Source organism: Parus major, chromosome 1 (assembly GCF_001522545.3).
Source record: "Parus major isolate Abel chromosome 1, Parus_major1.1, whole genome shotgun sequence".
Classification (NCBI taxonomy): domain Eukaryota; kingdom Metazoa; phylum Chordata; class Aves; order Passeriformes; family Paridae; genus Parus; species Parus major.
In genome coordinates this window covers 32,741,093-32,763,693 of record NC_031768.1, presented here as the reverse complement: position 1 = coordinate 32,763,693, position 22,601 = coordinate 32,741,093, and the positions used below count along the sequence as shown (strand labels likewise).

The window sequence follows — 22,601 nt, the reverse complement described above, 5'->3', positions numbered from 1 at the left end:
AACCTTAACCATCTTGTGATTCCTTTACGTAAGAAGTCTCCAGATGGCCTGATGCCATGCCTTCTTCTTGCTAGTGAAGTTTCATAACTGGGAGCAGAGGAGAGGAGGAGAGATACAGTCTGCCTGTGACCATGTAATTAACTAGAGTATTTTTCTAGCTGATAACAAAACGTCATGTCAAGAACTCACATTTCAATTATGGATTCAACTTGAAAAGTCTGAATTTTCATCTGGATTCAGGGAGCTGCTAGACTCACATGATGTCTTGTTGTTGTTCACAACTTGTTTCTGTCTTCCTTTCCTGTTAATTTTCTAAAAGTATTTACACCTTTTCACAGCACTTGTGGATTCTATAATTTCTGTTGTAAATTATCTCAGAGCATAATTTATCAGGGAATCTGAGGAAATTAAAACCTGCTGGAGCTCAGTGCTATCTGCCTGACATTTTGCGGGAGGGATCAAGGAAAGGTGCTGTGCTATCCACAGTCACGGCTGCACTTCTGAAGCTGTGTTATTTCATTCTTTCTGATAGGTCTCAGGGGAGCCATGGCATTTGCTCTGGCTATACGAGATACTGCTACCTACTCCCACCAAATGATGTTCTCAACAACTCTGCTCATCGTGTTTTTCACTGTGTGGATTGTGGGTGGAGGTACAACCCCCATGCTCTCATGGCTGAACATCAGGTCGGTATGCAGCAGTGTGCTGGGGAAACTTCACTTTTCAACAGGCAGCTGTGCCCATTTGGCATAGCTCTACAGGACTTGCTTGATGCTGGCTAGAAGCATTTAGAACATGGTATTTATATATATATATATATATATATATGTAGGTATTTAGGGCATGATATTTTAAAGAGGAAGGTTCTAGTGCAGTCTGGTGAAGAAAATGTACTGATGCCGCCGGGATTCAGCCTAAAGGTGCTCTGGTGTCCTGCAAGTAGGTATCTAGGTCTTTGCAGTCCAGCAGGATATGGAATAGTATTGCCTGATAAAGCAGCTCTATATTGAAAGGAAAGAATTAATCTAGTCCTATATAAACTTCATATTATACTAAGACTGTTCCCTTTCTTTTGGCTCTTCATAATGGGCCTGTTATGGTTTTTAAGTTCAGTGGATTCCTTACTGGGTGGTGCTAAGCTGAATGTACTTTAAACAAAACCTGATGTTATCTTAAGCAACTGGGATAAATGGGATCCTGCTGGTCTTCAGGGTGTGTTTCCTCCTGTTTTGAGGAGATCTGTGAAAATGGTAAGTTCAAATGCTGGTTAATAGTTACAACTTTTGACTGCATGTACTTTTATATTTGAGAATATTTATCAAGAGATGTGCTAGAGAATCACATATCAATCATTGATAAAGACATATATATTATAATTTTGGAAGTTTTGGAGGCAAAGATAAATAGAGGGGAATTAAAACAATACGAGCTGTACAAGCCCTGGGTGCAATCAACCATTACCCTGGGGCTTCTTCAGTCATCAGCAGTAGGACAGGACTGAATTCTTGCATGTGGCCCAGCCTTTGGCCAACTGCAAAATCCTTCTGAGGTAGCAGCTTTTTTTCCTCCCATCCTCTTCCATCGAAAGCAGGAAGCATCCAAGGTTATGTACTTCCTCCTTTAGCTAATCTAGTTCAGCAGTGGGGCTCCATAAGCCTGGCTGATGAGCTGGTCCTGCAGGCAGAGAGGACTAACCCTGTCTCCATTCCAGGCTTACCCCTCAAGGCGGCTAGACTTGCAGAAGCCATTAGTGTGACCAACCAGACAGAAGAGCTGTAAAGGCTGAATTCCTAGAGAAGTAACTATCAAAAGATAGCTGACTGAAGCATAGTTTCGAGTGTTTAGCTGTAGTTTTAGGGGGAGATTTACCCATCCTTGCAAGTAAGCAGTAATTTTAACAGCCACTTTTTTGGCGTGGCTGACAGGAAAGAAAGGGTGAACTTTCCTATCCAAGGAAGGGTAATACATGTAACAAGGGAACTCTCCATAAAAAGCATTTTAGAGAACCCCATGGGTCTGCCTACAGCTGGCTCGGTAGGCACTGACCTGCCAGAGATGGAGTCTGTACTTTCTGGGACCCCATGAAATCAGATTTGTGCCAGGAGGTGGCGGCCGTGTGCCGAGAATTAGAAACGGTTCCGCTGAGATCCCTTCAGTGGCTAGAACACTTTCTGCTGGGGAAAAAAAAAAAAAAGGTCCTGATTTTACAGATTAAAAACAAAACAAATAATTTTCCAGCTGAATTTTAAAATTATGCCAGTTATCTTTTTTCCATCCCCTTCTACTGAGTGGAAGAGGTAAACAGGAGGTGATGAAGATGAGATGCTGTCCCAGTGCCTCGCTCAGCAGCAGGGTGTATAGTGCTGATGCATCCTGAGCCTGTGCAGTAGGTAACTTGTCCCTAGGATGCTTTCTGAGCCTTGATATGTGCCCATTAAATTCGATTGCCAGAGGCTGGAAATAAGTGGTTGTCACATACAGGATTATTTAGCAGAAGAGAGGTTATAAGATAAAAGGTTGTTTGCTTCCCAGATGAAGTGATGTAGAAAATTAATGCCATGTGTATGTTGGACTTAAATGTCAGGATTTTTGGGGACTCCTAAGAGTCCAGTTCTGATGTGAAGGTCATGCCAGGTGTAACAGGAAGAAAGGCAGGCTAGTCAGCCATCACCAAGTCCTCATGAAGCAGCTGGCCTTTCTTTAGTGTGAATGTGAATAGAAGGCCCATGTCTGGGTGTGTCAGAGGAGCCAAGCCAGACACCAAAACCAAAAGGGCTTATTTGAGGTGGTGCCTGCATTTAAGTAGGGCTGTACTGGGGAGCTGGCTCCAGTCAGGAGTGTCAGCCTGGCCTGTTACCACTGAATTCAGGGGAAGCAGCTGTGTGCATGCAAGGGGCAGCGCCTACACAGGATCCAGAACTGTTTTTCTGAAGCCAAGAGGAAGAGGCACATGCCTTCTGGCCACACCATTAGCTGTGCAGCATTTGGGATGCATGCTTGGTTCTTTACTTACTGTTGGTGCCTTCCCATGAAATATTAGAAGTAGGGTAGAGAGGCTAACGTGAAAATTAAGTTTTGGTAACGTAAAAAGCAGTATAAGGAGGAAAATAGCCAAAAAAAGTCTCTGCCTCCTCTTGCTAAATTTCAGATATTGGGATGAGCAGGCATCTTTTCAGATGGGGTAGGTTACCAGGGACACTGACAAGGCTTTCATATACAGCTAAGTGAAGAACCTGAGGTTTGTAGCAAAGGCTTAACTTCAGCTTACTGCTTAACTGGTTGGAAAAGTGAGGTCACAGCTTCAAAATCTGAGTAAAAAAATAACAGGATCTTTAGATACTTTTGATTTCTGCCACTTGACGCCAAGGAAATTAACACCAGAAACTGGAGTTAAAGCCATGGTATCATGTGTCAGAGTTCCTTGGCTGACTGTCAGTGAAACACATCCAAGCATATGAGTGGTAAACAGTTACATTTTCTAGTAGTAGATTTTTTTCTTAGGAACTAAAGCATGACCTGAATATTAAAAGTATAATCTCATCCTTTAAGACCTAAACAAAGAAACAATTTCCTGGCTGAAGCTTTAACAGTTTCAGCAAACTTGAGAGCTATGTAAACAAAACTACTGGCAAAATTCCTCTTTTCAAAAAAAAAAAGCCAAACAGCTGACTTCTTGTTTCATTTATCTGTCCCAGGAAAAAAGAGGGAACTCCTAACATTTGTATTGCAAAACAATGTGTTTTCCATTTTTGATTAGAGGTTAGTGACCTGGTTCTTTTCATGTTGAACGAAGCAGCACACGGATTAATGCCTTCCTCTCCATAACCCGCTGCAAATGCGGAAGTTATTGCTTATTTTAATGAAGTCATTTCAGTTATACTTAGAAACATTTTTATTAATCTGAAACCATTATATCTTACACTTGAAAATTATTTAGGTTTCTTTCTACCATAAAAGCTAAAGGTTCCACAGACAACGTCAACTTAGACATTTAGTGCCTTATGTCTGACTTTGCATATACAATCTTTAAAGAGCTTACTATTTAACAATTTTTATTTTTCTGTAAAAGAGCAAACTGAAAAAGAAATGTGGAAATATTAACTCATCCAGCTGCTTTGTGGGCTAACCTATCTGTGATGGTGGTGAAAGTGTTGCCTTGCTCCAACACATACTCCATTCCCTTGCCCATGGTGGTGCGATGATAAAATGTGCATTTCATACCTGAGAGTGCTGGGATGGCAGGAGGCAAGTGCTGATGCTGGGATCCAGCCTCATGCTATGTTCCATGAGGTGGGGGATGTCTGATAGGAGGTTGCATCCTCCTGCTTTGCAGCCTGTTTCCATTATTGTATTACTTAGATCCTTCACTGTGGCCTTCAGCCACCCTCTACTGCCCTTGAAGGCAGATGTACAGACACAGGGGCTGTCCCTTGCCCTCACTGTGGGCTTTTTGCTTGCCCATCTCTTTCTGTCTAGTTGTCTTTCCCTAGTTTTTCTGTTCTTCCTCCTTCTTTCCCTATCTCTAGTTATTCATCATCGGTCTTGAATTTCCCTTAATAGTGGAGTGGCAGTGCTGCCTCCAGGCCTCTGGCCTCGCCCCTCTGGGGCTTTCCCTTGGTAGGAAAGAGATTACCTCTTCCTCTGGAAGTCTGGAAGTCAGTATGGAAGATGCTTCATTTTCTCTCTTCTTGTTCTCTGAAACACAGCAATTCACACCACAGAGAAAAAGTGTGGGGAAGGCACTGTAGCAGTTGGGTTGAGACACATCTGGAGCACACAGATGATATGAGTTGAACTGGCAATTCTTGGCCAGCAGTTTCAGGAGTCATTGTCTTAGTTAAGTGAAGTCAGAAAAGATCCAAAAGCATCCCAAAAACAACCTGAGACAACTTCTTCTAATTCCATAGGTTTTAGGGATTGGGTTTTAATTTTTTAAAGACATGGTGGTGATGGGAGTTCTCCTCTTTCTCAGACATCTTCTGAGAAACTACTGAACTCTTCCAAAATAGCTAAAATTTTCCAAAAATGCTGCACTCATTACAGACATCTGGGAAAACTTTAGTATACTCACTTGGCAAAGACACAGGAAAGAGGAAGAAGTCATAGAAGAGAAGTTACTGGGCAGTTTTTAATTTTAGTTTTTGCTGTGCATGCAGAACCATCTCAGTGATGGCCTTGGGGAGCAGAGTGCTCTGACCTGGAGTGTATGTTGGCATGGGAAAAGAGCTATTGAATATGGAGTCCAAAACAAAGCTATCTGAAGTCTGGTATTTGCCTCAATATTCAAGGATTAGATGAGTACATGCTCCTCGTATCACAAACTATAGCCTTAAATATTTGGTTAGTCAAGATGTCAGCATGCAACCAGGGTGTGTACGCCTGCTTTTTCTAAAGTGAGGCCTCTGTGGATTTCTGATCATCTGGGCTTTTATTTCACATAAGCCATGTATAGTTCTTGACCTTGCCTTTGTGGAAAAATATGGGGGAAAAAACCCCACAGGCTGCTAAGAAATGTATGTGAAAAATACTGGAAGCCAAAAATGCTTTCATTTGCACCTAAAAAGAAAACCCCACAAACACAACTGAAAAAGGCAAAGCAAGGAGTAAAAACAGACTCTGTTATGACTGGAGATGAAATCAAAAATGGAGAGTCAATTTTTAGTTAAAGCAATGGAGTGATTTAGTGCTTGTTACCAGTTGGTTTGGAATGCTCTGAAAGCAGGCAGTATTGGATGACCCTCTCTCATACATGTGTAGCTTCTCATGACTACTTCCTGTGATGTCTCTTTCTCTTTCAGACCATGTGCAGGTCTGAAGTGCTAGGAGTTGTCTTAGATTGGCTCTGTCTGTGTGCAGCACCAAAGAGAGCTACTGAACCTGGTTTTCTGGGGGATGTAGTCTGTCATTAATACAGATATGTTGCCAGTTGGGATCTGAACAAATGAAGGATGTTACTGGATATGTCAATCATACATTGCTGCTGTTGCTAGTTTTGGTTTTTTGGTCACTTTGTCGTTGCTCTGCCACTGCTGTTCATGTATGTTTTGTCTTTTCTGATTTGGTATGGATTTTTTTTTTGTTGGTTTGTTTTGTTTTGCTGAAGAACTCTGTAGAGCTCCCATCTCATGAGCATTTTGTTACTCACATTGCATTCTTGTGCTGTACCAGAGTTGGTGACCATGTTCCATCGGTGGAAGAGATGAGTGAAAGCCACTGGCTGTATTTCAGGTGACACTGTGCTTTCCTTGATACCACATTAACCTGGTGCTTGGCTTTTTTCATCTTTGTAACACTGAGTGTGTGCTCTTTTTCTATACTGTGGCATGCTGCTGCTGCTTCTTTTCTGAGAGTGCTGCAGGTGTTCCTCACTCTGAGTCTATTCACTTATTCTGAGCTGTGGGAGTGTGGATCACACATCATGTCTGAAAAAATGAAACTATAAAACATATTCTTTCACTCTGTGTATAAATATTTAATAAAGCAAAACTTGAATCTCTGGCCTTGGAAGACTTGAGAGCGGAAAACCATGGATTTGATCTTCTGATCTTTAATCACAAAGGTATTCTTCAGCATTGCTTGAGATTGAGGAAACAACTTTTCAGGTTGGAAGGAGCTTCCTAGATGATTTAGCCCAGCTTCTTTGGGGATATATTTTTAAAAACAGAGATATCAAACAGAGAAGAGTAGGATTCTGTTTTGGTGTTTTTAGAACAGATAAATGGTTAGAGAGAGAATTTAAAATAAGATAAATCTCCAACTGACATCTATAGGGGATGTGTATTTATATGTGTGTGTATGTGTATAAAAACAAACAGAATATTCATGTAAAGAAAGCTCTTTGGGATGAGGCAGTGGAAAGTTTTCATTACCTTGTCACACTCAAAGATTTTCATTTGCCAGAGATGCAATGTGTTAGTTTGTACAGACAATCTGAGAACTATTAACTATTACAGTCATTCTTGGCTGTTACCATAGTAATTACACATGCTAAATCTAATAATGCCTGGTATTTTGGTAACTTGTCATCCATGTGTTGTAGAGCCCTGGAAAAGTTTCTGAAGTATCAGAAGAAATTATTCCACCCATTTTACAAAGATGTAGTAGAGAACTTGATGTAGTTCTGTATGCCTTTTTACTGTTCATTTCCATCCACTTAGTTCAGTTTTGTGTGTGAACCACTTTCTCCCACACTGTTTAAATTACTGAATTATACATAAGCTTAATGTTTTGAGAGATCAAGTCTGAGTAGCTTCTCTCCTACTTGTGATGCTGGAGTTGTAGCTGTAGGGTAAAGACCAAGAAGTCCAGGACTCAGTTAAGGGCAGAAATGCTGTGTTTTGGTGTTGGACATTAGGAGCTCCAGACCAGTCCCTTTGCTATTACAGAGACCTTAAAGCTTTTTTTGCCTTAAAAGAAAAGTTTCATTAGGAGGGAGTGAAGAAATACACTTAAGTTGGATTTTTACTATAGCGTACTCTTGCCTACAGATTCCAATGACTTTCCAAAGCTGAAATAAAAATGTCTGAATTTTATGTACTAGTAACTGTCTGTACTGAAGGAATAAGGTGTCTATCAGATACCAAAGTGATTCCAATGGGGGAAATAAATGTATTTTTCACCAATTTTGAAACATATATGCATTGTCACAGCTAAAAATACTGCTCATATTCTTCATCTGAAATCTTCTTTTAAAGAGTTACTTATTTTTACAGCCTTGGGGAATCCCCACACAACTGCTGCAAAGGGCTCTCAGAAAGAGTGGAGGGGAAAACAAAGATGCTTGCTGGCATCTGCACAACCTTGGCCTTGGCTGTGCCACATCTGCTGTGCCATTCAGTCCCCATCACAGAGGTGCCTCTTGAATAAAGTGCTTTTTTCACTCTGCCTTTCTGCTATGGGGTTTGAGCAAAACAGCCCAGCCTTCAGCCAGGCTGCCCTCTCTGTGCCACTGACCTCTGGGAGGGGATCTGTGTAAAACCATCCAGTAACAGTTTAATTTAAAAAACAGGTTAAGTAAATGAGAGCTGATATTGACCTTTGCAGCACATTTAAATTGCAGGAAGCTTTTAAAATATATTAAGCACATGAAATTGATTTTTTTTTTCTCTTCAGCATAAGAAGAAAATCAATGTTGAGGACATACATGCATTAGCTTTACTCATATTTTTAATTATTGAAGTAGTTAAGCAAGGGTGAAGTAACTAAATGTTTTTTGTGCTTTTCACTGTAAAGGAGGTAGGGACAGACTTGACTGGTTTTTGGTATTGTTTTATTTCAGGTCATAAAGGTGACACTTTCTTAGAATTCTAGGGGCTGGGCCTACAAAAAAAAAAAGAAAAAGTGATGCTTGTCATGAGATCAGGGTATTTAACCTTGAAACTTAAGCAGGCAGGCTTGCTACCAAAAAGTAAGGCTTCCTGTACAATTGATGCTAGGGTAGTGGATAAGAGCACATTGTTTGAAAGATACAAAAATTAGTTGTGAGAATTCAAAATGGAAACATATTTGGTGTTCATCTCTGAACTGAGGAGCAGACTTTGAGAGTGAATTTTTTAAAAAATGTGATTTATGGAAAAGCATGAATTATCAGCATTCAAAATAGAAATTAATTTGAATAACTTTGGAAATAAATTAAATGGACAAGTCTGTGTGGATATACAATTTCAATATTGAAAGGAACATCTGTGGTATGATTTTTTTCCTGAAATTGGAACCATTTTAATATAGAAAAGTTTTCTTTACCTCTTCAGCGCAACAGTGAACCCAAATTCCTGGTCTGTGATGTACTAGGACTTTTCACTGAACAGTGTGGTCATCCTGCCTTTGGACTTCAATTAAGTCCCGTTCCCCTGCCTAAGGGCAGCTAACATCCACAAAACAAATGCAAACCTTGAAAGTCAAGTAAAAGCTGAGACACTGAATTGTTTGGTTTTCTTATGTACTGTGAAGTGATTAGGTAGCCCATGGAATAAAAACTATTTGGAGAATTCAAGCTATGCTCATCTTTTGGAACAAGCTTCTTGAACTCCCCATTCACACAGCCAACATGAGCCTGGACCTTCCCCCAGGTGCAGTTTTGAAAGCCACAAATATTTTTCTTTTATTTTCATGTGTACCTATAAAGGAATGCATGTATATACATATATTACTGTACTGAGTCAGTTTCCTGATGTTGTTTGTCGGCTTTCTGGATTAGATAACCAGTTTCCCTGCCAAAACCTGTTCTTATGTAGTGATAGCCAAAGCAGTTACATCTCAGCCCTTGTAAGCTCCCAGAGCTCTTGTGTGTGCTGTTTTATTTTAGCATGTGTTACAAATCCAGTACTCAATCTGTCTATCGTGTGTTCCTTTAAACTGGTGAAGCTTTTCAGTTCTGAGGCTGGTCAGTGCCAAGGAATTTCCAGTCTAAATGTGCCTAAAGTTTGAGATGACTCTGTATGTGGAAAAAGAAGTGATGAGGAAAGAACAAGAGGCACAGAAAAAAAGAAAAAAAATCCAAGCAAAGGACTGGGTCAGCACTAGTTTTATAGGAGGCTGCTGGAGAGCAGCTTTCTGGATTTTCCCTGAACTACATTAACTCATGTGAGTCCACAAGGATGACTTAAAACTTTTCTTCTTCTAGTGTTCCATCAAAAAATGCTGTCCTGGAAGCTGTATGAAAGTGTTCTCTTTTTTTTGTTGTTTTTTTTTTTGTTGTTGTTGTTGTGGTTTTTTTTTTTGTTTTGATCCAAGCATGGTATCCCTGGGACAAATCAATGATATGGTCTGACTAGCAAGGTTCTCTTGGTTTCTGGTGATTCATACTGTTGCATAAACACCATGGCTATAAATAGCTGACAAGAAGTCCAAGTAACAAGGAAATTGCAGCAAACCAGTCCCTTCTAAGAGAGAAGTGATGACATTAACAAAATCTTATTGTCTGAAATGGCTGTTGCATGTGTTTTCCCACACTTGTTTTGCAACATGGTGGAACTGAAATACAACCCATTTGAGACTGAGAATCTTATCTAAATTTTGAGGTTGGAGGTTTAGGTTCTACGAGAGATGACAGACATCAGGAGATGAATAGGATATAAAATAGACAAGTCCAGTCTACCCCTAAACCAGGCGAGAAAAACCTGAACATAATTACAAGGATTAAATGCCAGTCTTGGCTAGGAGCCCTGTGTGCAAGGATGGTTCAGTAATAAGATGCTTTCTAACTATGCAAAAGTGAGCAGACAGTTTCTTCTTAACATATTATCCTGTCAACACCCACCATCTTGATACACAAACCCTGCCTCACTCAGATGGAAGGCTGGACTACAGGCCACTTGTTAGCCCACTGTGGCTGTGTTATGCTAGGTGAATGAAACTTGAAGCAAATTAATGTTGTGACCCTTTATAAAATATTTTTTGCATTTCCTATAGTGCATTAAAACATAGAGTGTGTGTGTCATTTTAAAATAATGTATTTCAGCCTTTCTCGGGTTTATCTGGCAGTTATTTGCTGTGGGAAATATTTAAGCTGGGCTTTATCTTTAGTTTATGTTTCCTTCCTGCTGGAGCATGAGGGATGCTCTCCACTGAAGAGGATGCCACCTACTTTTTAAGGCAAAAATAGTATTTGCCATTGTTCTAAAAAAATTGGCAGCAAAGGTAAGCAGTTAAAGTTGATGCCAACACAGAGTTAAAGCAGTTTCTTGAGTGAATAAGTATCTTATTTATAGCTATGTAACTGCAGGTTAGTAATGGACAGCTCTTCCTCAATCTATTCTTATAACCTCTCTTGCAGCTTTGCTGGGTGCTTAAAGTGCTTTTAAAATGCATTCTGCCAGACTTATAGCATTTGCAACCCTCAGTAACACCTCTTGCTTTGTTTTCCTAATGTTTCTGTAGGGTTGGGGTTGACCCAGATCAGGATCCTCCACCTACTAATGACAGCTTTCAAGTCTTACAAGGAGTAAGTAATTACATAACTTTGCTATTAGGCTAATCTTATTTTATAACTAAGACAATAGAAAACTGCAGAAGTTGTATGCATGGATAAAACCTTTCTCTCCTAGCTGGCAAGTCAGTAGGGGATTTTGCTTTGCAATATTCAAGTAATGCCCACTGAAAAACATTCAGTGCTTTTGGGTGTAACACTGTTGTGGTCACATTTCCGTGTACAGATAAGGCATCAAAAACCTTCCCAAATCTACTAATGTGGTCTATATAACAATGCATTTTCCTCTTCCCCCACCTACCCAACATGCTTGCTCTTAGCATGCTACTGCATAAATAGTTCTTCTCAGTTAAGAGGTAATACTCTTGGCACCTCTTCCTTAATTGATACCAAATTTTGGCCCTTGGACTTGCTTAGAATCCAAGATTACGTTTGCTAATCTGATCTTGACTCTCGTATACCAAACCACATGCCAGCAGGATCCTGCCTGGACTACCTATCACCTGGGTGAAGCAGAAGGAGCACGGGCAAATTGTCATTTGTATTCAGCAAACTATTGCTGTGAATCTTTAGTGAAGCTTTCCATGCATCAGTAACAGCCCAAGAGTTGACTTTTCTTCCCTGAAATATGCTATTGGCAAAGAAGATTGTCAGAAGAATGCTGTTCATAGCAGAATTTTCAGTTTTGCTCATCTATAAACTTGAGTTGATTCACAGGAGGAGGGAAAGGTCTAGAAAAAAACCCAAAACAACTCAAAAATTCCTCAGGTTTAATTGGCAGTTTCCTCTGTCCAGACCTTGGTTTGCACTCTTGCAGAGTTCTGCTTGATGCTGACTGTTCAGCAGCACAGCCGGGGTTCTTAGGTAGGCACCTACTTGAGGAAGTTGAATGGCAGGTAACTTTGGATCTAGAGGATGCTTAGGGAACAAGTGTTGTATGATGATGCTGGTGTTCAGGCTGGTCAGAGATAGATGAATGTATCTGGGATTACTTTTTCTCATAGTGGTTTTTCTGCCTTGTTTTTTTTTATTTCATTTTGGTTTGGTTTTTGTTTTTGGGTTTTTTTTTGTTTGGTTGTGGGTTTTTGTTTTTGGGACTTTTTTTTTTTTTTTTTTTTCAATCCTTTCTTTTTCTTTTCTTGTTACATGTTGTACAGGTAAGAGATACTTGCCCAGGAAGCATCTCTTTCATTTCAGAAACTGCACTTGGCATCTCTGTGTTCTTTGCAAAAGCCTGTGTCCAGCACACAAAATAGATGCTGAAATGGTGGAGCTGGCTACCAGTAAGGGCGAACTTTGTTTCGTAACTATCTGGAAGCAATCAAAAATCCAAGCCTCAAAACACCTTTTACAGAGAAGGCCACAATTATTGCATATAACCGAGGTTAGGAAGTGGTATTGTGGAAAGACGGCTTTGGCCGGTTCAGACTGAGCTTGTCAGTAACTGAGGAATTGCTTTAACAGGAAACAGGACATGGGTATTCTGTTCTCAGTCAGTGTCTGCTGTGGAAATACCATGTTTGTTTTTTCCCATGTAAACATAAAGAACTTACCCATTTGTTTTCCTCTTTAGCTGTGCATTGCATCGCTAATGTAGTCCATTAGTCAGTTCCCTTTGGATTCATCTTTCTTTCACCAAGCCAAGATTAGCAGTATGTCACAGTTAAAGAAAATATATCATTTGGGAGGGGGAGGGAGAGAAAGAGTATTAGGTTTTACTCTTGGTGGATCATGGATTTTTTGCAGGTCAGAAGTACACAGCGTAATCCTGTCTTGTTCTTTTCCAGTAGTTTGGAAGATGATTCATACAAGGCATTCATTTGTTTTCCTGTGTTTAATTCTGGCCTCTGGCCACAAATAACCCCCCCCCATCCAAACAACAAACAACAAAACAAAAACACAAAGCAAAACACTCAAACCCTAAACTAACAAAAGTAAAAACAAATGCAGCTGCAGACCAGCTGGTGTGATGATTTGCAGCACAGATAGATATGAGATTATATTTAACACTATTAGCCCTTTCAAGGTTGATCCAGCATTTCTGAGATTTGCATGACCTCCCTCAATTGTGATCTTTATATGCATTCTCTGCTGAGCATGTTTCTTTTAAATGTGATATATTTAATCAGATTTCTGAGAATTTATCAGATATGGTAATTTTCACGCTTAAGAAAAAACCATCAAACCTAGAGTTAGACCTAGACCTAGAGTTAAGGAAGCCAACCAAGAAATAAATAGGAATCCTTCTTGGAATATCAGTGAGGCTTGTTTATCAGTTTGGAAGTTATTTTTCTATCTGTTACTATTCTAAGAGTGACATAAAATTTTAAGCTCCAGGGAACTTGCTGGTAGAGGAGTTGTTAAAGTAAATTGAATGCAATGAAGACAATGTAGTTCTCTGTAGTCATTTCTGGTCTTTCTAGGGAAAGTAAACTCAGTATAAGCAAGGCTCTAAACAGCTTTCTTCTGCATTTCAAGCACAGTATTGATGTAATTTGTTGTTTTTTTTTTGACAGGACATTATATTATGAATTATCAGAGGGTATAGTTCTGTGTTTTTCTGCCTGAAGTAATTGAATATGTTTCTATCTTACTTTTAGGATGGCCAAGATTCTGCGCGAAGGAACAGGACGAAGCAGGAAAGTGCCTGGCTCTTCAGGCTGTGGTATAGCTTTGATCATAAGTATCCTTTTGAACACAGCTTAGTTTTAAGGCGTGAAATGTTCACTTTTTCCCTTTCCATGTACCCATATGTAGCCTTAAGCACTTGATCTTCCTCCTGTTTGACTCTCAAGTATTTGACGGGCTCAAGGCACAGAACTGAAGCTGGAACTCACTGGCTCAGCAGTCAGACCTTTCCTTTCCCTAGCACAGGGCATGTGACACTTGCTGGAGGACAGAAACCACTCAGAGATCAAGTACCTTCCTAAACAACAAGGCAGACAATTAACTATTTCAGGTCCTCTGGTTTGTTCTGTTAATCTGTTCTTATTTTCAATGGCGCTCATAGCACAAATTAAGTTTCCAGTTCATTGCACATGTCTAAGCCTCAACTCATTGCTCTGCAGAGCCATCTGCTTTTGTGATGAAGTCCCAAAATCTGTGGTTGATTTCTAAAGGGAAAGTTCTGGAACTAAAAATCTACATGAGATCCAGCTTACCTCCTTAAATATATCCAGAAGGTACTATGGGTGTTAAAGCAGAGTCTCTGAGTGTATACAGAACTGTACAACCTTTCTGAAGCTATTATTATACTATTTAGATAACCTTGTTTAAGATTCTGAGCAACTTTTGTGTAGCTGTCCTGTATTTCATACTTGTGGGTTTGGGTTTGGTTTTTTTAAATCTACTTAATAACTTAATACTGATTAATAACTTAATCAGTATGTCATCAATTATGTCACATTAAGTATGTCACAGCTGCTCCTCCTCAACAGCTTACACAGTCACTTAGCAGAAAATGGCAAAGATAATCCTGTGGCCATGGCAAATCACTTACACCTAGAAACCCAAAGAAATTTCAATACTGAATTCCTAGTAATTTCTGGGGCAGCTAACTATACACAATGACCAGTGATAGGGCCCTAATGTTCTTGCAGCTGGCATGTGAGTCTTTTCACTGGAGTCTTGGCCTTTGAATGATGAAAGATTTCTGGGCTGGTTGAAACACAGTAGTTTCCTTCCACGCCTTGTGCATGAGGCTTTCACACCCAGGCTAACCCAGCTAGCATGTTGAAAGTGTTTGGATCCTAATAGCACTTCCATCTTTAGGATAAATTCTGTTTGTGACCAATGCTTTCAGATGCAGTAGTACTGACCCAAAGCACAGAAGGGAGTGCACTTGCTATTTTAAATATTCATAAATGTTCATAATTCCACATTAACTCTTCAAATTCTAGTGACTGGTCTCAAAGTGCCTCAAGATCAATTTTTATTATTTAAAAAAAGAGAGAGAGACTTTGGTGTTAAAAGCATGAAAGGATCTGGCTGTGGCTGACTGCTTCTTTTTTGTCTTTTTAAGAAGGAAACAGAGCTGTCCTCTTCCCCTGCCTTTACAAAAGGGATGTGCCCGATGAAAGAAGTAGTTGGCGATGCTGACTTCCCTCAGCTGATGCTTGCAGAGAGCAGTCCCTCCCTAGCAGCTGCAGCAAAGGCGGGGGGGAGTGCCCAGAGAAAATTACACCCTAACTACCTTACTACTTTTAAGTTTCACAGAAACTTAAAGGATCCTGACAGTACATTCCCTTTTTTTTTTTTTTTTTTTTTTTTTTTCTCCCCAGTGGTGGCTAGCAATATTTAGGAAAAGTTTCTGTGAAGTTTGTGCCAAGGAAACTGACACTGAGAGGCAGGACTGTCTTACTGTAGGCAGAGATAAAAGTTTGCTCCTTCTGTTGGAAGAAGGCATTCAAATAAGCATTGGCTGGGTGGGCTTGAATTGTGCAGATGGGATGATCTTTAGAATTGCCGCCTCTATATCCATGGCTACATGGTTTTTTTTGCTGGTGCATTCACTTGGTTTCTGGGTAGAAAGGCAGATAGTCTCAAAATTCACTCTTTGCAAGAGAAATTGCAACTTGAAAAATATGTAAGTGATGGAAAAGCGTGCTCCAAAGCTCACTATTGCCTGCATGCTCTGTATGCATGGATAAGTGGGAACTTCATTCCTGTAGAATGCAGAGTTCACTTAATGTTGTGGGCTGTTCCCTGGGTTCACCCATAGCTGTTAAACATGGAGAAAACTTCAGCTTTGATGAAGTAGCAGATTTCTTTAACTGGGCTTGTTTTTTCATGGCTGAGTTGCTGCCTGTCTGGCCTGGGTCACATGGAGCCTGGGTTAGTGCAAGGGTGAAGAGCTTGTTTCTTTCCAGGAATGGGTGTAACCGCACTTTTAGTGAAGGAGGAAAGGAGGAAATGTAACTCTGCTGGAATAAACAGCTATGCCAGGCACTGCTAAAACAGTCCCCTTTTAACCCCCTCTTTGCTTAAGCATCTTAATGGGTTAGGAGGGAAGCTTTTGCATTTACAAATGGACTTGATTCTCTCTGTGCTTAGAGGCCTAAGAAAGTAATTAGAAACCCTGCAACTTATATATTTGTATTTAAAATAAAATTGATTGATTCATGTGCTAGTCAAGATCAACATGCTGCTCTTTAACACAGACATGTATTTTGACTCTTGGGTATTTTTTTCAGGCATGTCATCAGTGTGGAGTACTCATGTGAAAAGTGTGGATTTACCTGAGCACAGACCTGTAAAATAGGAGTAAAGACACTTTCCTTTCCCATGGCCACGTCCCCTCAGTGTCATCTTGGTAGCACTGCTTTCCTTCAACACTGTGGTACATGGTTCTTGCATACAGTTTTCCCTTTGCCTGTCTGAGGCTCCATGTGGTAAATGTATTTGCACTGCAGAAATGTCTGTGGGTATTACCGGGGTAATATCTCTGGTTGCACCTCTGTGGCTCAGTAACCAGCAGATCAAGTGGCTATACTGCTTTGAGGATGTTGAATGAACAGAATTTCTGTATTTCCCTATGCTGAGCCACACAGGAATGTCACCTTGCTACCTATAGCTTGCAACCTTGACACCATGCTCCCATCTTCTGAGCAGAAATACCCTCAGACCTTTCAACACTGAAGCACCTTTGCTTTCTCCTTTTTACTTGAGAGCACAGAAGCCGGAAACATTGCAACTGTTTGAAACATGTAAGAAGAAAGTTAGCTAGTGGTCTTTGCAGAAGTTTAGTGAGTAAAGAAACTGCTCTTGAAACAATCAAGGGGAAAATGTTGGGAGGGTGTACAATTCTTGCATATCACAGTTTAAAGGCAGAACCACATTTATGTACAATTGTCTCTTTATTTTCAAAAGTGGTTTTTGAGGACTGGTGTGTTTTCCTTAACTACTTAAGTTATTTAAAGCCAATTCTCACTCACAGTGGCCCTCCGTTGACCACAACACTGCCCAGCTGGTGTGGCCTGATAGCCCGCTGTCTGACAAGTCCCCAGGTTTATGATGTAAGTAGAACAATTCAGTACCTCTTGGTTTTGTTTTTTATTTATTCAACTTCAGCAAATTGGTGTTTTTTCTTTTTAGGTAATGTCCTGGTTTCAGCTGGTCTTACAGACATACTGCAAGAAAGTGCTCATTTTCCTAGGCAGAAAAATTTAAGATACTCTCCCCTGAGGCAAAAGCTGCTATTGTTCAAGATCAGGAATTATCTCATTGTTCAAATACTATATTATAGTATTATAATGTATTAGAAAAATATTAGAAAAATATAATTTGTATTTATTTTTATGTTATATTAGAAAAATAACATTTAAGGATATTGGGAAATTACATGCCTAGTCAACAACCCAGTTCAGTGAATCACTTCATAATATTCCATCCCTTCTCAAGACTTTTGGACAAGATTCTTTGCCTGTTACTGCTAAACTTAGAGGTCTCCTTAGAGATGTCATTGACACACTTACCCAGCTGGAAAAAAAACTGGTGGAGTTTCCCTTCATTGTTTCCACTGCGAAATTTGAGATCAGATTTCAGAAACTGTTAATCAGTTACTTATCTCAGTCTAGCAGGTTGCTACACTGCCTTTACAGCAGTGTCTTGCAATAATTAATGCTCTATTTTATCATTCTTGCAGGATCCTGATCCTTGTCATTCGTATCTGTACAGTGTTTCTGAAATCTACAACTTTTCATGAGCTGCTTGTAAATAAAACCATAGTACTATGTGGGACATCTCAAATCTGCAGGTTCTCTGGAATATTAATATCTCTATGCTTAGGTAGTCTTGGACCAATTGTTTATTAATCTTTTCTGAGAAAGTTATGAATTCTAATTGCAGCCTTGAAATATTTTCCTACATTTCTTTCTGGGTATCATTAGCATCTTACTTGTGCCTGATAGAGAAATTTCAAAGAACTTAGAGCTACCTGTTGCCCACTTGGAACTGTAGTAATGCAAAAAATTGGTCTAGTTCCCATCTTTGCAATGGACTGGAGGTCTTAAAACATGTCTAGATTGGAAGGCATGCATCAGACCAATTAACCCACATTTGCATTACCCACATGTCTATGTATGTTCCAAGAGAGAAATTGTCCAGTAACTGAGGATCTAACCAGAATGAACATGCAAGCTTTAGCTCTCATTTTCTCTTATAGCTGGCTCTTTTTCTTCCCTCTTCCCCCCTTCATCTCATTACTCTTCATTGTTGGCTACTACCAGATGTGGAAACTTACTATTTAATAGATTGGCTCAGTGATACATACAGGACATTAACTTCATTAAAAATGCTTGTAAGGTTGCATACTTTGTTAAGGTGTATAATGTGCAACTTTCCTATTGTATTCTCTTTCCTGTTCCTATTTCAGTGCAGTGCTGCATTTGTCTTAGGAAAGAATATAATTTTGATGTTTTATTTCTAGCTTTTTTTCAAGATTTCTGAACCCTGCAGTTGCTTTGGGTCTATTTGCTTCTTTACATGGCTGACTTTGCCACAGCACTTGGCTATGACATAACATTACTGGTTAATAAGCTGTGAAATTTTTTTGCCTTTCTGTTATATGCAAGTGAAGCAACAGAGACAGACATGTTTTAGTGGGGACAGAAATGGCTTTGGAATAGTGCTTTTGGGAGGTATTTCCAGGAAAATTAAATGGTACCCTGTGAGAATTAAAGACTGAATATTTTCAGTTAAACAGGAAGGGAAAAAAAAAGTCTGTAAATACTTAATAAAGTATAACATAACTGTAAAATATGTTTCCCAAACAAGTATTAAATCCTGGATCTCACTCCAGGTACATATCTGAGTTATGACATCTGTGTGAAAAACGAGGTTCACTCGCCTAATAAATTTTAAAAGGTTTAATATAAACAAAAAGACAATTAGGAGACAAAAATAATAAAGCAAAGTGTTAAAACGACTGGGTGCTTGGCTCTCTGCCAAGGGCACACCTGGTGTTGTGGAAACGCCCTTTATATGCCATCCCCTGCTACATGGATTTATGCATGTTCAATCTTTTCCAGGAACTGTTCTGCATGGTCACTCCTTGGGTCTGCCTTTTTAGGTTTTAATGTCTCTTTTATCATCTTTTTATTTGGGCTGGGGTTCTTTCTTCTGCAGGGAGTCAGCAGCCTGGGCCCCATCATCAGTTCACTGGAGGTTATCTTGCTTTGTACAGACAGATCCTAACCCTAATGTCCAAACTTCTTCTTGACCTACACTTAAAAACCTTTTAGCTACCATCAGGAGAAAAAAGAAAAAGACAGTAAAAGCTATTCTAACAAATATTCATCTTAACACTTGCAAAAAGCCAATATCACAATATGTATAACATCTATATAGAGAAGAAAGCAATAAATATGTGGCTATGCTGACTGTATATTTGTAGATTGCTTTTAGCTTTTGTTGGTTTTTTTTGTTTTGTTTTTTTTTCTTCTCTGATTTTATCACAACCTTACTTAGAATTCACTCTCACTTCCACAAGTGGGAGTTGGCCTTTTTAATTAAATGCCACAGGGGGGTTCAAAAGTCTGAAAGTCAAATAATCCTGCAATGCAGGCCACCCACAACTTATTCCTCAGCATGAGATTGTGTCCTCTAAGCCTCAATTTGCATGGAGTATGTGTAGGGCTCTGAGTCAGCCCACAGGGGTGAGGTACAGTGGATTTTTTCCAGAGATGATGTTAGTGTTCCTTGCTGACATTCTCCCACTGCTTTAAGGCTGTTCCACTAGGCTGTTTCCAGCCCAGACAGACAAGTTGGAATTTAAAGCACGGAAAGTTGCTGCAGTTAGCTGTTAAATTTTGAAAATTATAATTTTAATCACTATTTTTGTCTTTCTGGTGTTGTCTTCGGTGCATGACCAGTTGGCAGGGTTTTCCAGCTTATCCCAAACTGATGTAGGTCAGTTATTTTGCTTTTTCTTTTGAAACATAGTTTGAAACTTCTAGTAATTTTCTGTTCTATCAGTCATTTATTCCAACTGAAAGAAGTATTCCTGAGGATACTTTTTTGCTGTTTGTTTGTTTCGGGGCTCTTCTACACTTTAAAAAAAGTGTATTTCTTGTGCATACACAGTGACAACTTGGTATGGAACTAGAAGTAATTGAAGTAATTTATAAATATGCAGGCCCAGTAAAGAAACTTGATTTGCAATCTTTGGAGGAGATAACTCTCAAAATGTATAAGAAAACTGTTCAGCCAGGCTGCCTCCTTCCCCCTCCTTAGTGCTTCTAGCTCCATAGCAAAAATGACTTAGTTTCCTTGGAGATTTTAAATTCAGCTGAGCAAGAAACTAAATGGAGCATTAGGTTTAAGTTGGAATATATTTTGCATGCATGGTACTTAATGCTTTCATTTTGGAGCCACAAGATAAGTAACTTCTGATGCAAGTTTTGTTATCAGCAGGGCCTGTGTTGTGTTCAGCACCAGCATTTGTGATGGCTGCCAGCACTTTGCACATGCATCACACTTTGCCTGTGCTCTTTTTTTAACATTATCTCAGGAGGCAATAAAGACTGGCTTTGCAAGCAGCAACTCGTTTTAAATAAGCTTTTGTAACAAAAAACATCGCCAGCATGCATTCTTAGGAGCATGAACAGCTTTTACCAGGAAGAGTCTGCAGGGAGGTGCCTCAAGGTTATGGTCAGCACATCAAAGCAGAGTTCAGGCTTTTGCAGAGTTTTGGATTCAAGTCTTTAGCCATTCTAGTGTGTCAGTTTAAGCAGTGTCATTCAGACCTGTGTTTTCTGGGTGAATTGAAGCTTTTCCTACAGAACCTAGGGGATTGCAGAGGCCTGTTTAGGGTTATTCTTGGGAGTATTTCAAGTCTCTGTGGATCTATTTGGATACATTTCCTGTCTTTCTTGAAAGAATTGTTCATGCTGCATGAAGCACGATAGGTTTATTCACCCATCCTCTTTGTTTGCAAACATAGTAAATCTGTATAGTACATGAGATTTTTCGTGGGTGTTCTCTGGGGAAATACATGAAATAAAATCCATGCTGCTTGCAGTAGTACTTAGAGTGGAAACAAATAAGTGGATCTTGGCTTGTACGAGGCAATGTTTGTTCACTACCTTGAGAAAAAGCTCAGTGTTTTCTCTGGACCTGATCACGTTTAGGTACATGTAAGCGTAGCCTTGGACAAACCAAGAAAGACAGTCAGGACTTGCCATATAGTATAAAGTGTGTGACCCTCTTTCAGTATCATGCTTCCAAGAGCTCCTCAGCCTTTTGGGGAAGCTCAAGTGTTCTTACCAGTTTCTAACCCGATAGGTGGCTTCAAGGGTTTGCTGTTCAATAGCATTGTGGAGACAGGAGGTGCTTTGGGAGCTTGCTGCAGCCACTTCACACGTGGCCCTGGTAGAGCAACACCTCCTGGTGATCTGCTAGCTCTGCCTTCCCCTCCTTGGTGCTTGTCCAAGGGCAATCACAGTGAAAGGGAACGTTTGATTACACCTTTGCAGCTTCTTTGGCTTTTTAAAACATAATCAGTCAACAGTCACAAACTGCCTGTTTCTTGTTCATTCTTCTGATTTTCATCCTTATGCCCTTCTTCAAAACAATATATATCCAGATAGCAGTTTTTCTTAAACTGATTATTCTGTGACCCTTTTAATCATTTTGGTCTTGCACCTCAGACCTTTAACTTTTTTGCAACTAAAAGATTGCAAAGGCTGTTTCTGCCGATTATAGCTGAACCCTTTAATTTCTCCCTTTTTTTTCCTATTTAAGATGGTGCCAGTAGGTCAGCATTTTCTTTGTGATCAAAAAGACAAGTGTCCTAACCTGTATTTTCTCTTTGAGAACAGTGCTCTCTATCAGACTAACCCTGTCTCAAAAAAGCAATGATAAATTTGAGTGCCATTAGGGTTCTAAGAAATTAGCATTCCTTGGAAGTAGAGCTTGTCTTGCACCCAAAGCTGAACTGCACCATTTCTTTCGCTGATTTTGGCAAACTCCTGACATCTCTTCTAGTCCTCATTAGTTATATATTCTGTATCATCTAGAGGCTTCTGCTGCTTTATTTTGTCTGATTATCTTTCTGACATAATGACAGGAAGCTTTCCCAGGAAGTTTTATTTAGCCAGGAGCTGCATTTTTCATCATGGACAGGTTAATCAGCATTTTCAATCTCCAGTGCCCTGAACTCCTGCTCTGCAGTAGAGGCAGCACTTTCTGTTCACGTTGATCACAGACATCCCATCTCCCATGGCCTGTGCCCCCCTTCCTTTGCCGCAGTGGAAGAAAATAATGCATTTTGAGAATGTAGCCTGATCCGTGTCCAGCCTACCGAGGGAACAGCAATACACATTTCAGCTCCTGCTACGCAGTACGGAGCCATTCATGTGGGGAAATAATTGCTTTCAGTTGCAAGAAAGCAAGCTTATAGTACTGATTAGAATTTTCCTCAAATTTGAAGGAAGCCCATTTTCTGACCAATTTTTCAGGCTATTTTGCCTTCTACCATGTTAAATGGGAGTGAAACGCAGTACAACTGCGTTTTGCTGTATTATGCTATGATAGAGAAATTAAGTGCTTTATTACAATTCAGCAGTTTCTATTCTCTGACTATATATTTCATTCCATCTCTGCCAAAACAAATTCACAGGGTTTTGTGAGTGACTTTCTAAAATTATTTTTGAGAAGAAAACACATCAAAACTAGT

At 39.7% G+C, this 22,601-nt stretch overlaps 1 protein-coding gene across 2 annotated transcripts in view; it reads left to right on the top strand.

The window, feature by feature from the left end:
• The window catches only part of SLC9A7 (solute carrier family 9 member A7), a 69,194-nt gene that overhangs the window by 44,228 nt on the left and 2,365 nt on the right, over positions 1 to 22,601 (top strand). The window contains exons 12-16 of one of the 2 annotated variants that reach the window (XM_015635859.2): positions 533 to 686; positions 6,169 to 6,228; positions 10,879 to 10,942; positions 13,528 to 13,610; positions 16,836 to 16,941. In XM_015635859.2, coding sequence (XP_015491345.1) covers positions 533 to 686; positions 6,169 to 6,228; positions 10,879 to 10,942; positions 13,528 to 13,610; positions 16,836 to 16,941 — 467 coding nt within the window. The remainder of the gene's footprint in view (positions 1 to 532; positions 687 to 6,168; positions 6,229 to 10,878; positions 10,943 to 13,527; positions 13,611 to 16,835; positions 16,942 to 22,601) is intronic. The other variant, XM_015635869.3, reaches the window with a different exon arrangement.